At 35.4% G+C, this 17916-nt stretch overlaps 1 protein-coding gene, 1 long non-coding RNA gene and 1 other non-coding gene across 3 annotated transcripts; 2 read left to right on the top strand and 1 right to left on the bottom strand.

Moving 5' to 3' along the window:
- Window positions 1-13121: 13121 nt before the first annotated feature.
- On the top strand, window positions 13122-13606 carry LOC127747549 (uncharacterized). The gene is made up of 2 exons (XR_008009446.1): window positions 13122-13226; window positions 13321-13606. It is a non-coding gene; the product is annotated as an uncharacterized LOC127747549 (long non-coding RNA).
- A 185-nt stretch (window positions 13607-13791) lies between these two features.
- Window positions 13792-13863, top strand: TRNAE-UUC (transfer RNA glutamic acid (anticodon UUC)). The gene has a single exon. It is a non-coding gene; the product is annotated as a tRNA-Glu (tRNA).
- A 292-nt stretch (window positions 13864-14155) lies between these two features.
- On the bottom strand, window positions 14156-16910 carry LOC107487964 (gamma carbonic anhydrase 1, mitochondrial). The gene is made up of 5 exons (XM_016108659.3): window positions 16627-16910; window positions 16354-16497; window positions 15200-15325; window positions 14942-15093; window positions 14156-14767 (listed from the first exon to the last, which is right to left on the bottom strand). The coding sequence occupies exons 1-5, from the start codon at window positions 16739-16741 to the stop codon at window positions 14519-14521; spliced, it is 786 nt and encodes a 261-aa protein (XP_015964145.1). The 5' UTR covers window positions 16742-16910; the 3' UTR covers window positions 14156-14518.
- Between the last annotated feature and the right edge of the window lie 1006 nt (window positions 16911-17916).

The raw sequence follows: 17916 nt of genomic DNA, 5'->3' as shown, positions 1-17916 counted from the left end.
TCTAAGACAGCTTTAGCTCTCTCAGCACCTAATTTTCTTTCGTTTGTCCTTTTCCCCTTTATGCACTCAATGCAGACTTCAAAGTCTGCCAAATTTAGGGGTCCAAGAATTTCATCCGACACGAGCCTCTGAATTCTCTGTTTAGAGATGTGGCCTAGGAGTTTGTGCCATAATGATGCCGAATTCTCATTCAGTTTTTGTTTTGTACCCGTTTGCAGTATTCATTATTATAGGAATTTAAGTTAAGCCTATATAGATTATCCACCAAATGACCAGAACAAATATTATTCGAATTATAAAAGAGACTGACTTTATTGTCTCCGAATGAACAAAAATAACCTGATTTGTCCAAACGAGAAACAGAAACCAAATTTCGTCTAAATGACGGTACATAAAATGTTTCTAATAAATCCAAGTAAAATCCACTCGTGGAACATAATCTAAAGATTTCGATAGCTTCGACTGCAACTATATTGCCGTCTGCCACGTAGATGTATCTTTCAGCATCACTTGGCGGTCAGCTCCACAGGCAATCCTGCATAGTGACACTTACATGAGTAGTACTAGCAGAATCTACCCACCAAGTATCAACAGGTGCATAACTTAAACTAGCCTCAGAACAAACAAAAGTAAGAATTATACCTTTCTTTACACGCCAAGTGGCATATTTGGTACAATCCTTCTTCATGTGTTCCGCCTTCTTACAGAAGAAACAGGTTAAAACTTGATCCTGTTTCTTAGCCTTTTTCTGTTGAGAAGGTATATCCGCAGTAGTATCACATTTTCTTTTATTCTGAGAAGATGAAGCCATGTGAGCACTTTTAGTCTTATCTTGCTGTAGCCTCTCTTCTTCTTGCACACATTGAGATATAAGCTCATTTAAGGACCAAGTGTCCTTCAGAGTGTTATAACTCACTTTGAATTGCCCAAAGTGTGCAGGAAGGAAAATCAAAATGAAATGCACGAGTAAATCTTCAGACAACTCTAACTTTAGTGCTTTCAATTTTGAAGCAAGATGAGACATTTCCATAATGTACTCACTAATGTTCCCTTTACCTTTATACCTCATGGAGACAAGTTTGCTCAAAAGACTACTTGCCTCCACCTTTTTATTCTTAGTAAAGAATTTTTCAACACCCTTTAGAAACTGTTTGGCATCTTTATCCTCAATAATTGAGCCCCGAAACGCCTAAGGAATTGAGCGTTTCATGATCATAATGCTCATTCGATTGGATCTCTCCCACTACTCTATTTTAATCTCATTGAGATTTTCCGGAGTGAAAGTGGGTTTCTCCTCTCGAAGAGCTGTATCTAGATCCATACAACCGAGGACAATCTCCACGGTATCTTTCCAAACTTTAAAGTTTGAACCATTCAGCATAGGAATACTGCTAATTTGTGCAGAAACATTGGTAGCTAAAGCCATAGTTTCTGGATTAGAACAAAAAAAACATGCAGTAAACATTAGTTAAATAATGGAAAAAAATCCATATTGAGATATCTAGAACAACATTAATTTTCAATCTTTGGATAAAAAAATTAACCGTAAGTGATACTCTCATTGCAGTAATCAAATATTGTCAAAATTCCTGTCGCATATTAAGCCTTTCTTTGGATCGACTTAATATGCACATGGAGACTTAAATTTTGCAACCTACTTATTACCGCATATATTTTCTATTAATTGGCCAAACAATAACTTTCCTTTGGGCCGATTATTGACTGCATAATTAATAGAAAATAAACAAAAGTGTGCAATGCTTATTATTTAGCCAAACAATAAACTTCCTTTGGGCCGATTATTGTTCGCATAAATAATAAGTATTACTTTATTCTTAGTTACCCAAATATTTATTTACCATTAATATGTGCATGTAATTCGGCCAAATATAGACCTTTCTTTGGGCTGACCAATATTCGCATGAATTACATATTACCATATTTCTTATGTTTTGAATAAATCAATTTTCATAAAAGAGGCTACTTTGGCAGTATAATGTTCAATCAATTTATTCCAAAACCAAATCTTTATAAAATATGTGGGTATAATAATTCAAATTATTACTAATTTTCTTATGTAACAATTAAAAAAAATATTTAAATCGTAAAAGAATTTAAATCTTAATGATATTTTTTAGACTTTTAAAAAAAATTATAATTTAATAGTACTCCATCAATATTTCAAATGAAATTATCAATTTTACAAACAAATAAAATACAACATGCTTTACACATATACATATATATTGATTCGATAATAGAAAAATAAAAAAAACGAATATTTGTGATGATTAAATTATGGATGGTTGTGGTACTACTTGTTGGAATAAATTAATTTTAATAATCCAGATTATTCATATTGAATCACCAAAAATACAACACAATGCGGAAGCGTACCTGAATTCATAAGAGTCAGAAATTGATGGAAGAATTTGGATCTTGTAGTTCTTTCGATCTTCCTCAACCAAAGCCTTCTGTATTCCTAAGTGGCTGAACTGCAACTCTTTTGATGGGAAAAGAGTAACAAAGGCGACTTTGGTATATTGGGGACCGAAATTCTGAAGGTCTATTTATATTTGAGCATGGTACCCATTAAACCCTAAAGCCCAAATAAAATAGTATCTAAAGTCCAAAAGATAATATATCTAAAATCCAAAAAGATAATTATCTAAAGAACAAAAGATAATATCCGGTTTTATTCTCATTTAATTCTAAATCAAAAGTAATAATGACTTATTCAATTAGCATTTATAACAATAAATGAGATCATCATTATATAAGTCATTTAATTTGAAATAGCATCATTTGTGATTATAATTGATATATGTATTGCCCACAAATAAGTTAGGAAATTAAATAATTTCCTAACACCACTATTCTAAATCCATGCCCCACCAAATCCCAGAGAAAAAGACTCCCGTACGACTCCAACAAAGGCTTGAGAAGAATATTTAGCCGATGGGGATAATCCGAACCGACTTTATTGTTTGGATGGAGTAGCCCATATAGCTGGTGTTATCAATGAAGAGGTTAGTGCAAACTTGTTCTTTAAAATAGGAGTGAATCATTTATTTTTTTTTCATATTTTTATCTTTGGTGTGTTAAAATGGTAGTCATTATGTACCGTTGCTAAGTTAGATAGGATTGCCATACAAGTGGTTTTGTTAGTGAATGATGTTAGTGATTTTGTTAGTGAATGATGTTAGTGGTTTTGTTAGTGATTTTGTTAGTGGTTTTGTTAGTGAATGATGTTAGTGGTTTTGTTAGTGTTTTTATATTCTGGTACATTCTATTTGCAGCCCCAGTGATGTATTCCGAGCATGCGACGGCAACAGGGTATGCGTCTGGATGAGAGGTTTGTTCCGTACTTGCAGATGGCTGGCTTATACCATCTTGTGAGGCCGAACGAGAGATGGTTCAGACTGGATGAGCCCCTAGTCAGTGCGTTCGTTGAGCGCTGGCATCCGGAGACGCACACGTTTCATATGCCGTTTGGGGAGTGCACTATTACACTGCAGGACGTGGCGTACCAGTTCGGACTGCCGATCGATGGACATTATGTTAGTGGTTGCCTGACAGATTTTTAGACGTACATCGAGGGTGGTCGGCCAGCTTGGGTGTGGCTCCAGGACTTGCTGGGTGTGTTACCTCTTGCGAACCAAATTCAAAAGTTTGTAGTGAATTGCAGCTGGTTCCATGAGACATTTGGAGAGCTTCCCGAGGGAGCCGATGAGCCCACTATTAGGAGGTATGCTCAGGCCTATATCATGATGTTGTTAGGGACTCAGCTATTTGCCGATAAGTCCGGCAACTGCATTCACATTAGGTGGCTCCCATACATAGCTAGGCTTGAGGATATGGGTGGGTACAGTTGGGGATCAGCTGCTCTCTTGTGGTTATACCGGTGCATGTGTCACATGGTGAACAAACATGTGGTCATGTGGTCAAGTTAGCCGGACCGTTACAGCTACTTCAGTAATGAATTTTCTGGCAGTTTCCTGGATGTAGACCCGCTGGATATGATACGTTCAGCTAGCTCTTGGCCTCGAGGTACTATTAATTTATTCTATCGTCTGCTATTATTTTATTATATCTACGTTTATACTGTTATATTACTTGGTGTTATTTTCATTTTGTGATAACATGGTCGTAGGTTGCAGGTGGTCAGGTCACAATCCTACAGCGAGCGAGAAAGGACCTCGCGTTGCGATGTGGAGGCTCAGAATAAACCTCTTACAGGCTGGGGACATAAGTATCTGAACCACTCCTTTTGATTATAATCTGGTCTCTTTTAGATTAGCAAGTGTGCATGGCTAAACGATGACTGTTTGTATTCGCAGTTTATTTGGATGCCGTATAACTCTCTTAACGTTCTTCAGGTTGTGCATCTGGAGATATTGGAGCCTCGGCATATGGCATTATCGTCCTCAGCACTACAACACTACCAGGCATAGTTAGCTGCACACCTAAGACCCATCACGGCAGCTCGTTGTATGACTCATCCCAATCTTTGTAAATATGGGCGACGACCTTCTGTTTGGCCAACCAAACCCTCCTATAAGTCGGCCTGAACCCAAAAGTGTGCCTCTGTCGCATTCAGTAGTACCTTGATGCAGACGGATGCATCAGCTCTGACCATTGGCATGATGAAGGCCGAGATCACATGATAATCAAGACTCCTGTGATCACTCGAGGTCGACGTCCCGAGACAAGTATGAGGTCCGTTGTATCGTTTTACCTCCACAATACCCTTGCGCTGCCGGAGACTTAGCCTAATCAACCATGTGCATCCTTTCCCAAATTCGGTACACTTCACAACATACCTGCGATAATCGGACTCCACCACTTTGTACTATACCCCGCGTCAGATGCTATACGTCTTCATGCTTAACACAGCCTCCTCTTTATCCTGAAACTGCTGACCAACCTGAAATCCTGTAAGACCTCTAGTACCCTGGGTATCTCTAGCACCAAATCCAGTAGGTTCTCCAGGAACCTCCTCTTGTCTCATGGCATCCAAGTCCAAAGATGAAAAGTGCGTAGGGTACTGCTGAGTCCCAGAGCTAGAACCACCGCCAGTCCCAGCTGGATTACTCGCTGCAATGTCATCGTCACTGTCATCAGCAATGAGGTCAAGCTCGACATCATCATCACCATCATCATCCAACAATGCATCACCCATACCAGCCGGTGCCCCACACTGTAAATAGGGATGTCAATGGGGCAAGGCGGGGGCGGGGGATGCCTCCCTGCTCCCCATCCCCGCCCCCAGATTTACTCCCCGTCCCTGCCCCCATTTCCTACCGTGGGAGAATATTGCTCCCCATCCCCATTCCCGACAGGGCCCCATTCCCCGCGGGGACCCCATTCCCCATCTATCTGATAGTTCTAACTAATTATTAATTTTCATATGAATAGAGATGTAAGTATCCATTCTATACAAAAATAATAAGATTTTATACAAAAAATCCAAACGATAAGATGGTGACTTCTTTCGAAATGACGCAGTGAGAGAACGCAACGGCGAGCCAAAGGATAGAGAAGTGGACAAGGTGGGAGACATGACAATAGAGAGGAGAATGGAGACGATGACAAAGTTACGGAAAAGAACACCGCAAATAGAGAGCACGACGCAGTGAGGATCATGGCACAGTGAGGTGTGATGATGCAGTGAGAAGGGAGAGCGGCGAGAGGTTGGATGGAGTATGGACAGCGTTAGAGATTTCCTGAGTAAATTTATGAACTTCGGGGATTTGCGGGGATGGGGGCGGGGATCCCCACTCTGGTCCTCGCGCCTGCCTCGGGGGAATTTTGTCCCCCGTCTCCATCCTCACGGGAAAAATTCTCCATAGTCGGATCCCCATTCGGGGCAGTCCCTGCAGGGATCGCCGCGTCTCGGAGAGTTTTGCCATCCCTAACTGTAAAGAAATTGGCACCCTATCCACGATACCAACCTCTCCACCACCACTGCAGTTGAGATCAACGGCGAATGACGGAGAGCCGACAAGCTCGTCCCGAGGTGCATTCACAGGTACAGACGAAGATGCACCAACAGTTCTCGAGCTAGAACCGGCTACCGTGCCTAGAGTTTGGGTATTCCGGTTTGAACCTCCCGAACTAGATACCACGTCAACCAACTTTGCCAACAGCTCAGGTATCCTGACCTCGGAAAATTGCCGACTATAATGGAACAGGACCTACAAATCCTCGTCACTCCCTATGATGAAAGAATCGTACTTCACGTCATCTCTAAGCACTGAGATCGGAATGCGTTAGAATAACTTCTGAACCCGTTTCACACCTTGCAGCCCAAGTTTCTGTATTATAGAATTCAAAAAGTCATCAAATCTCGTCGTAGGTCTCATAAAAATACTCAGAGGATCTTTATCAGTGAACTTCACATCAGAGCGTGTTTTCTCTTAATGGACCCTCTATAATGAACCAACACTACAAAACTCTCCTCACTAGCCATTTTGTCTCACTCGAATGAACACAATTCACGTTCACACCATATTTATACACGTCTGGGGTATCATAATTCGAATCGGCTAGATTCGAACTGCCTATCGAATAGGTCACCATATAAATCGAATCAGAGTGATTCGAACTACCCCATGTATAATTCGAATCAGTTCGGTTCGAACTACCTAGCATGCATAGTCCCTCATAATTCAAACAACATTGATTCGAATTACTCCTGTTTTCAGTTCGAGTTAGATTGATTTGAATTATATAGAGACATACTTTTGGTTGATCCATGTCTCATTTTTCAATTTGGTTGAATCATGTAATTTCATCACCAAACTGGCTTAATACTGCGATTTGCCCTAATTAGCTACTTACCGTAAATCCAAGATCTTAATTAATCCTAAATTAACTTACTTTATCTAATTTTAACTATAAACTATTCTAACTCAAACCTTAAACTAAAGCCAATATTATGTAATAAAAAAAGTTTAATAAAAATTTTAATAAAACCCTATTAATAAAACAATTATAAAAAGAACTACTTTATCTAAATAATTACTTTAATTTAAAACTTACCTAACTTAACTTTATTCAATTCCTAATTAGACTAAATTAATCTAACAAAAATATAACCCTAATCACACATTTCATAAAAAAAATAATAAAAAATTTAACAAAAGTTTTAACTAATCTAACCTAAATTAATAAAAAAATTCTTCAAAAAAATCTAATTTATCTAACTAATTACCTTAATTTACAACTTAATTAACCAAATCTTAATTAAACCAAATCTTATTTAATTTTTAATTAGATTAAATTAATCTAACAAACAATATATTAAAACTCTAATAACACATTTTATTAAAAAAATGTAATAAGTCATAATAAAATCCTAAATTAATAAAAAAATTATGTAAATAAAAACGTTCACTAAAAAATTACTTTTAACAGTGGCAGCGGCGCAATGGTGGTAATGCTATGATGAATAGTGACAACATTTTTCTCTGTGGTGGTGGACACTAAAATTTAAGATTTTCTCTTTCTATTAAAAAAAACATCGATGGAAAAACTACTTACCTCTGGCGCGGTGGTCTTTAGCGGTGATGATGGCGGCATAGTCAACGGCGACGGGACAGCGTCAGAGGTGAATAGAGACATGGTAGAGTTGTGTTCTACGACTCCCGCAGTAGTGGCGGAGACGTTCTACACAGCAACGATGATAAAGGAGCAGTTGCAGCGGTGGGCTTGTAAGGGCTACCTTCAATGGATGAGAGGAAAAGAGAAGAAAGAAAAGAGAAGAGAGAGAGGCTATGCAGAAGTGACGGAAAAGGAGCGAACATTTATCGGTGACAAAATCCGATGTTAACAAGCTGACGATTATCAAAACGACACGTTTCATTCATTGATGTTATTATCGGATTTTTCGGTCACAAAATCTGACAGTAAACTTGGCGCCAATAAAATCCAAATTCGCACAAAAAATTACCATTGAATTTTAGGATGAGATACCGAATTTGATGATAATTTTTTGGCTTGATAAATTATTATGACAATTTTTCGGAAATTTCGACGGTAAAATTGACGGAAACATTTCACCCAAAATTCAGCAATATTTTTGACAGTTTTTAACGAATTTTTTGTAATGAACATTTGGATAATACAAAAATAAATAAATAATTAGAAATTAGATTGATACCGCCCAGTTTTTTTTTTTTAACTAAAATCGAATTTTTTTTTTGAAGTAAAAAGTGCTCGACACAACAAGGTGGAGCAACAAAAAGTCAAGAAACAGGCTACTCAACGTACAAACTGGTATCGAGCAACTCCAAAGGTAACGTACTCTCTAGTCATCTTCGGCAGTGCCATCAACAACCAAGAGGTTCACCACCAATTCACTTGTCGGAGAGCATAAAGGACTTGTTTATAATTTCCATCACTTCGGAGCCTTTATTATTGAAGACTCTACTATTTCTTTCTAGCCAAATTGTCCATATAACAACAAAGAACCAATCAACCACCGCTTCTTCTCATTCTTCAACCTATCAATTAGCAGTAATAATTAGCAAATTAAACCAGTAAAATATGGGGTAGGCAATCACTTCATAACTCAATCAACAGTTTGGCTATTACATCCGGTGGAAAGCCAATACCTAGCTTTTGCTCCATTCATACAGTTGTAGAAGAGAATTATTATTTGAGTTTAGGTAGCCAAAGAATCATAGTCAGTTAGTCACATTATCATAAAATAAAGTTGCATTGGTAAAGCATAACGATCGAACAAACATATTCATATTCGATTTGATCATATTGTTTTCGCCAAATCTGTCACTTGAAAGCTATTAGTAATAATAAATTAAAAGATAGATGAATGAGTTAATTAACCACACTAAATTTAATTCATTATTAATTATTTAAGTTGAAATACGATATGAATAACATTATTATTCATTCCACAATATAGATCTAATGATACGCCATGATCACAAGACAAAAATTATGTTCATTGCTTCATTTTAAAAAATAAATTATTGCATTTTCATATTAATTACTCTAATACATTGAAAATGAAAACCTAATAGTTAATTGAGTAATGCTACACATTTAAGTCTTTTTATGAATTAAATTCAATCAAGTTAAATAATAAGATTTGGAATAATACTAACTATAATTGATTTTTATTATATTAGATTAATTTAGTTAGATTTGATTAACAAAAATACTTGGATGTACAATATTATTCTAGTTTATTAAGAATCAGACTTATTTTTCAATTATTTAGAGTTGGTTTAAATAATTTATTTAATATAATTTTCTAAAGCTTGTTTATTTATTTATTAAAGGTTTGTATGTCGTTGTAGGACTTTGATGGTTGCGCTGGCCTATTCTCACCCAAGGAAACACAAGGACGTGAGCAGTTGCAATCATTAAACACCAATAATATATTGAAACGTAAAATTGAAACCAAACCTTTTGTAATTAATTAAAGAAAAGCCTATCACTGATTAAGCACGAGAAAATGAAAAGAGGGCTCATGAGTATGATAAGACAAGGAACACGCGCATTGAAATGATAGAGGTTACATGTTAGAGGGTGGTTGTGTTGCTGTTTGCAACATTCAAACGCTTAATTGCTTCATGAAAGAACTCGAGATTCATGCCTAACCTCTAGAGACATGAAATATTATATTTTATGAAAAAAGTATAAATCCAAATTAAATGTCGTTATATCTTATTTAGTCATAGACAAAACAGATGAATAGACACGATACTTAACACTTTATAACATGCATATGACAAATTAGCAATTATAATTGCATGCTTATGAAAGTGACGGGAGATGTTGTAGCATCAACATCATTTACCTTGAAAGCCTCGTTCTTACTTCATACTCGAATTGGTGACGAAAACTGTTGCAGGCTCATAAGGGGAACGAGAACTAGTAGCTACAGGATGTTGAGACTCTGTATATTACATTTTTACTGAGGAAAGATCAAATCAAATGTAAAATAATTTAGGATAAAGTATATTTTTTATCCTTGAAGTTTGTTAAAAATTTTAAAAATATCCCTAAGTTTTATTTTGTTCTAAAAATTTTCGATTTGTATCAAATATACTCTCTACAGCTAAATTTTTAAAAAATTTAAGACCAATCTAACAATAATGCATGAAAATTATACTTGATTTGTTTATGTTGAGGGGTTGTTCTTATGAAATTATTGTTGAATATGTCTTAAATTTTTTGGAAAATTAGCCGTTAGGAGTATATTTGATGCAAATCAAAAACTTTTAGAATAAAATTAAAACAAAATAAAGTTTGGGGTTATTTTTGAAATTTTTGTCAAATTTTAATGACAAAAAATATATTTTACCCTTTATTAAATATTACAATTAGCTAAAGTTATAGTGTCTATTAACTAATTAAAATTATTGACTCTTAAGTTTTTTTTCTTTTTATACATTATTAATCCTCCAACCATAAAAAATAGAAAAAAGAATTGAATTAAATGTGAAAAATTTAAATCAATTTTGATTTGTTAATGTGTTGGAAATGAATGTGCACAAGTTAAACAAATATCAAGTTATATAAATATCCAGTTGAAGAACATAGTAAAATTATCAAGAACTATAAATGTTTAGTTACAAGTGTTATATCATAATATAGTTAAAAATATTGACTAATCTTTATATTATGACCATTAGGAGAACTTATTTGTAACTTGTTTGGTTGGATATCCTTTTACTTCCATAAGAATAGGATAAATAGGTAGTTTGACCTTATGTTTAGGGTAAATGACTTGGTTAAACCAAGTACATTTGAAAATGTCCTCAGTGTCCCAAATAAAAAATTGCAATCACAAAATTTTAATGTTGACTTTTATATAAATTGAATTGAGTGAATTCAATTTAGCCAAATACGTAGTAAATTGAAACTAAATGATTCGAATTAAGTGAGATAAAAATTTTAATGCAAATCGAATCAATCCAATTCGAATCACGGTTGTGGTAAAAAAATATATAAATCGAACTAAGTGAATTCGATTTCAGTAAATACGTAAATCGAATTAACACAATTCGATTTAGCCTACAGAATTCAAAACCCACGTAAATTGAATCCACTTGATTCGATTTGATGTTTCTTTAAATCGAACTGACTTGCTTCGATTTACAAGCAATTGGAACGCGCATAATTCGAATCAAGTTGATTCGATTTGCTTGCTTCTTCGCTATATAAACAAATCGAAGTCACTTGATTCGAACCCAGAAACTTTATACCCCACCACCCAGTTCTGAGATTATCTGAAAGCCACTCGGGTTGGACCGAATCTGCATGCATGGAGGACAACCCATATCGTCTGTATCGACTTGACGGAATCGCGCATATTGCTGGAGTCGTCCACCTCGAGGTTTATATTTTTTTAATGTTTAATATGTTTTTAAATAAATTAGTAGTTAGTTAGAACTGTTAATGTGGGATTTATAAAATAAATTCAGAAACAGATATTTGAATTTAGTTCATGTCAGGCTTAGTGAGTTATTAACTGTAGAATAGGGCTAGCTGTAGATTAATGAACAAGGTTAACTACTTTTTTTTATCTTTGTTAATAAAAAGAACATATTTTTATCTCGTACTAGTAATTTTTTTGTTAATACGAAAATTGGAGATGAGTAATGTAGTGGTTAGCGTTTCTATGTATAAAAGATTTGTAGGGATAGAAAGATAAAAATGTTTGCAAAGTGATGGCATGCAATGTTGTGGTAACTAGAAATTTTGATGCATTGAGAGGTGTTTTTGTGACGAATGTGAGAAGTCATCTTCTATTCTTATGCAGCCCCATCGATGCATCATCAGCATAAGACGGCAGCACGGTATGATGTTGGATGATAAGATCATTCTTTACTTGCAGATGGCTGGTCTATACCATCTTGCAAGATTGAACGAGAGTTGGTTTCGGTTGGACGAGCCGTTGGTCAGCGCCTTCGTAGAGAGATGGCGCCCTGAGACGCATACATTTCACTCGTTTCACGCCATGCAGTCCTAGTCTCTGGAGTATAGTGTTCTTAAACTAAGCGAAACTTGTCGAAGGTTTGAGAAAAATACTCAACGGGTCCTTGTCAGTGAACTTAATTCCTGATCGCGTTTTCTTCTTAATGGACCTTCTGTAGTGCACAAGAGCTACAAAACTCTTATCACTAGCCATTGTGAATCTCACTCTTCTACAAAATTTCGTATAGCAGCTTGTTTTTATATACCTCCCCGCATTGTAAGTCGAAACAATTAAATTCGATTTACTGTAAAGCTGGTTCCATATGTAAATCGAATTTAATTCATTTGATTTACGTCCAACCATAAATCGAATCTAATTGATTCAAATTATGTTCATACCTAAATTGAATTGATTTGATTCGATTTACGTTCACCTAATTCGAATCATTTAGATTCGATTTACTACCTAAATCGAATTTATTTAATTCGATTTATATAGAAACGTGGTTTAGGACTTTAACATTACAATTTTTTATTTGGGACATTCAGGACATTTTTAAATGCACTTAGTTTAACCAAATCATTTGCCCTTAAGTTTATGTAAACCATTTTATTAAAGGTTATGAGTCATAATTAGTGAATATTACAAAAGATTATTGGATTTTTTTTTCGTATATTGTGTCTCTATATTATTTTATGTATTAAGTTATTAGTTACATTTTTTGTTAGAGAATATTGGTTTCGTTTTTTTTTTATATTTTTTCTTTGTATTTTTGGAGCTTAATTTTTTGTTAGAGAATATTTCGAGTGTAATTAGAACTTAATTTTAGATGAAAAATCACAAATTCCTATTTTATATCTCCGTAGAGATTTAGTTAAAAATTTAGAATGGAGTGATTATCCAAATTCTATAATTTCTTTATATCATATTTCTTTAGTAAAACATTTAATATTTTTTTTTGTGTCAATTGTAAATTTTGCGCCTCGGTTCACGCTCCATTTTCTAGCATTGAATACAATAATGCTTGTTATTAGTTGTATGTATGTATAATTGTATATAACTAAATATATCCACATGAAATACAGGATGACAATTCCAATTTTGTGTTATTGTGTATATATAAAGAAGGTATTGAGAGAAACACATAACACCCAAAAGAAACCAAACCAACAGTGATGGGAATCTGAATGCAATTTATGAAGCCAAGATTATTGCCTTTTATTTGATTGAAGGATCATCTTTTGGTTTGTCCCCATATAGCCTACAATCAGCCGTATGTTAAGCTACTATTGTACTCTTTTTTCCTTCCTCTCCTCCTTTAAAAAATAATTATTTATTTTTTCTTTTTTGCTTTTTGTTTTCATAAGAGGATGTCATACCGTTTGCAAAAGAAAAAGGGAGGATTCAAATGGTTTTACTTCATCACTTTTTAAGTGATGACCAATTACGTTACAATGAGGAATGAAGCTTTTTGCTCTATGACCAAAGCATGGGTGATTATGTCATTTCAACCTGCTAGTACCGCTGAGAAGATTTAAAAATCAAGTAATCAAAGAACATAGACCTTATACAAGCCTCATAGCCACAGCCAATGGGACCCTTTATGTCCGCCACTTTATAATTTCACTTATGCAGTCACGGATCATTAGAATCTCCTGATTCTCCTCCGCTAATGATCCTTGCAATAAACATCATTGCATCAATCAGTTTGTTTGTTTCATAATGGAAAAAATTAATAAATACCTTAGCAAATCATGAATTGTTCAATGTGGTGAACATAAACCCGTTAACATCAACTATATGTAATAAAAACATATATTCTGAAAACATTAACAACTTCCGTTGTCGTCCAGCGGTTAGGATATCTGGCTTTCACCCAGGAGACCCGGGTTCGATTCCCGGCAACGGAATTTTTCAAATCGTGCATTGTTTTTTTTTTTTTTTTTTTTTTTTTTTTATATTTATAATAATAAACTAATAATTAACTTGATTCACTATGTGCCATTTCCTGTAGGACGATCCAGTACCAAGCCTTAAAAAGCAGTTCGTTTTCTTTACGCATCACCCAAGTAAAAAGGAATTGAGAAATCTCAAAGACAATCATTTTAGATGCACGCACTATCCGAGAAAGCAAACGGCTCATTTCCTGAGTGAAATATACAAAAGAAAACATTATTATACGCTAATATATAACATGACACGTGATGAAGAGAACATAAATTATTATCCATGAAAATACAGATTCAACTGGCTTATCTGAACTGATATCCTTTATTATTCTAGAATACATGTCCAACTACAACGTTATAGAATTGTAGATATATGTCTCTGGATGACTGAAACATTACCAAATAGTTCCACTCTTTTTCTCACCAAGAAACAGAAAGTAAAGCTCGAATTGGCCACACAGTATAGCTATACGCCAAGATGCAGCATGTTCTTTTTTGAATATTTGAGATATCAGTAAGAGCCCACAAACTTATTGGAAACAAATGCGGCCATTCTCCAGAAAATCGCAGATAAAATATGCTCACTTAGATTAAAAAAGAAAAAGAAAAGAAAACTCTAAGAAGCCTTCGATGATTTGTCTAGCAAAACATCATCTGAAAGGTTAGGCACTGAATCATGTTCCCCGTCACCACGAGCAAACTTCTTTCGAACAAGTTTCTCAAATTCAGTTGCATCAAGTTCTTTCTCATTCTCAGCTGCATGAGCCCGAGCTAAATTGGAATAATTTAAGGCAGATTGTGAGAAGAAGGCCATTTCGTCTTCAGTGAGCTTCCTCAGAAACCTTGCTGGATTACCTCCCCAAACCTGCATTTGAAAGCAGTCATTCGGCTTAATAGTCAAAAGGCATTGGTGAAATAAACTGAAAAACTCTTAATCATTCATTTTAGGCCTAATTGAATCACCTACTTAAGCAACTTCCATTTATCTAATTGCAAGAGAGCTATTCCCTTTGGAGGAAAACAAAAGGCTCATACAAACCTCTCCATAGGGAATCCTTGTGTTCTGCCTGACAAGAGCTCCAGCAGCAACCATGGCGTGCTTCTCAATATATACACCATCAAGCAAGGTTGCGCCCATGCCAATAAATGCCTCATCCTCAACAGTGCATCCTTGTAACACAGCACTATGTCCTAATGTTCAAACATATAACCATGGTATACAAATCTTAGATAAAGATCACATTAGACCCATTCTTTTAATTAAGGCATGCAAAACATGATCACGGCTTCCACTCACCGACAGTGACATTATCTCCAATGATAGTTGGCAAAACCTTTCCACTCAAATTAGACTTGGCAACATGAACAAGAGTATTGTCTTGTATATTAGTTCCAGATCCAATACTAATGTTGTTAACATCACCTTCACACAGAATATGAATTAGTTAGAAGTAAAAAACAACAGGCTATGCACAAATAAACAGAAGAGGAGCGATTGGGAAATATTAATACTCAACCACGTTATAAATGTAATATAAGCCAGTGTGTGCATTTGCGTAGGAACAAGATAGCTAAAACAGTTTTCAATAATACCATCTGAATGCAAAAAGTTGAAGCAGTGAAAAGAGTAGGAAACTAAGAAACAAATGTGAGGTCATTCTTGATCAACATTAAGAAAGGAGTAGACTAAAGTAGATAGGCAGCAATCAATCAATCAATCTGGATCACACCAAGAAGCAGATATATCTGATTTACCAACTTTTGAATGAAAAAGACGCATTTTAGAAAGCCTTACTTTGTTACTTAGGACTTAACATTCTAGTTAAAGCAAACAGTTTAATATCTAATCAGCCATACCCACTAGATAGATATTCTAGACAGAGCGATTTCATGTGTGGGGAGCCTGTGAGCATTATGACCAAAGGTAGGCTTGGAAGGAAAGATAAGATTTGGAGTGGTGGAAAATAGGGAGCAAAGTAGAAATGGATTGGGATTATAATCGGTTCTGTATTCAGTTCTTCGCTCATTAGTGCTTGTAAAAGGTATGCAAACGGAATGAAAAATCATTAACCCAAAGTTTAGAGTCCTGCAACTGGACGAGTCTCACCACACTTAAAATTGTGTGGTACTATGAATAAGTGATTAGACTACTTTTAAAGCTCCGCTTCCTAATCTCAGATCAACAAAGGAAAGCCTACGTCAAGCTTGGCACTCTCAACCGATTCTCTATAAATTTATACGATGGTAAAAGGATAATTAGCATACTAAGCAGGTTTACGAAGTTATGGCATGTCCAATGCAGCAGTTGAGTGCAGAAAAATAAAACTGAACTGTTTGGTCTTACTCTTATCCCATAGGCTAAGCTATTGCAGCATATATTCAATAAAACAGCATATGATATGTAGTATATAAACAATAAAAATGGTGGAGGTGGAGGCGAGTGTAGATTACCTCTAAGAACACATCCATACCAAATGGAAGAACCATGGCCAACGTGAACATCGCCGGTGATGGAGGCACTAGGTGCCACAAAAGCATCCCGGTGGACCACAGGAGCCTTGTCGAAGACATTCATCAGAGGTCGATGCCTTGACACTGAACACAGACATCAAATCAAAGCAATTAAATACAGAATCTATTATACATTATACATTGTTTTCTAATTGTAACCCTAATTGAAACGAGAAATGGAGAAAGAGGATAAGTGAAATGGTAGGTACGTACGTTGTTCCTGGAAGAAGTAATTGCCCTGGAGGCGGGAGCCAAGGCGATCAAGGGCTTGGCCAGTCTCGCGGATCCAGAATCCAACGGTGTAAAAAGCTCTGCCCAGTGTTCCCATCTTCTCTCTCGCTCTCTATAACGGCGTGGTGCACAGTGAGCAGTGGTAGTGGTTAATGGAATTTGGTGGTTCTTAGTAGTGAGTGGCCACCGCAACTCGATCTTCTTTCGTTCCCTTCTCTTTCTCTCCTGTGCCCTCTTGTGTGAGTTAGGGAATCTCGCCCCGCCTAGTTTCCCTTATTTTCACCTTGGCCCTTGCAAGCTACACGTACGTATTTGCTTACCTTCCTCCTCATTTTTAGTTTTTGCAGTTTAGACCCTACTGTCTTAATCTGCGGATTTGAAAATATACAGATAATCTCTTTGGCAGATGAGACATACATAGAAACATTAAATGAGTATATTTTGGATTCATTCTGATACGAATGATATAAAGACACTAATAAGAAATATAATTTATTTTTTATTATTTTTATTAATTTTTAATAATTATATTTTTTAAATTTTATTATTATATTTTTTCAAATTTTTTGAATGAAAAAAAAAAGAATAAATTAGATTTTCATAATTTGTTTTGCTTTATCACTAAAGAAAATACAAAAACACTAAATTCTGTACCACTCACATTGTACACTTTTTCCTTCATCTCCTCCGCCCCAGTCATGTTGTTGCACCGCCCTCAACCGGTGTCGATCACTGTCCATCGCAGCAAGGACAACTGCAAACACCTTCCTCCTCATGATTCATGGCGCTACCAGATGTAGCTATTTTGTCTCATCCACTATTCATGCAGGCAGGGGCGGAGCTAGATTAACTATTTAGGGGGCGGTGTTTAATAATTTACTAAAATTATAACCTGTTGCAAAGTAAAAGTGAAAAATTTGAGTGAATGAAGATATTGAGAGAAAAAAATTATATTTTATTTTTTAAATAAAGTAAACTATTAGACTAAGCCTAAAACTATTATACTTTGTTAATGTTATATAAAAATAGACTAATTTTTTTTTTTATGAATGAAAGGAGGATTGAAAAAGTGTACCCAAAAAAAAGATTTGAATTCTCTAAAGTTTGAATTTCACTTTAGATAATAAAGTGTGATCCTCACCATTTATTTTATAGGTGGGACCAAGAATAAATGAGAGAGAAACTATTCAAGGATAAAAGATCACACTTTACCCTCTAAAGTACAAATTTAAAATTTAGAGAATCTAAATTCCAAAAAAAAGGAGAGGAGCT

The sequence above is a fragment of the Arachis duranensis genome, chromosome 5 (assembly GCF_000817695.3).
Source record: "Arachis duranensis cultivar V14167 chromosome 5, aradu.V14167.gnm2.J7QH, whole genome shotgun sequence".
NCBI lineage: Eukaryota > Viridiplantae > Streptophyta > Magnoliopsida > Fabales > Fabaceae > Arachis > Arachis duranensis.
The sequence above is the reverse complement of the archived record's forward strand: the minus strand, read 5'-3'. Positions and strand labels throughout refer to the sequence as shown.

Coding starts and splice junctions, on each gene's coding strand:
- LOC107487964 (XM_016108659.3), bottom strand. CDS start 16,741: ATGGGAACACTGGGCAGAGCTTTTTACACCGTTGGATTCTGGATCCGC. Junction 15,326..16,353: donor GTATGGATGTGTTCTTAGAG/GTAATCTACACT, acceptor TTCTGTGTGAAG/GTGATGTTAACAACATTAGT. Junction 15,094..15,199: donor TGGAGATAATGTCACTGTCG/GTGAGTGGAAGC, acceptor TTTGAACATTAG/GACATAGTGCTGTGTTACAA.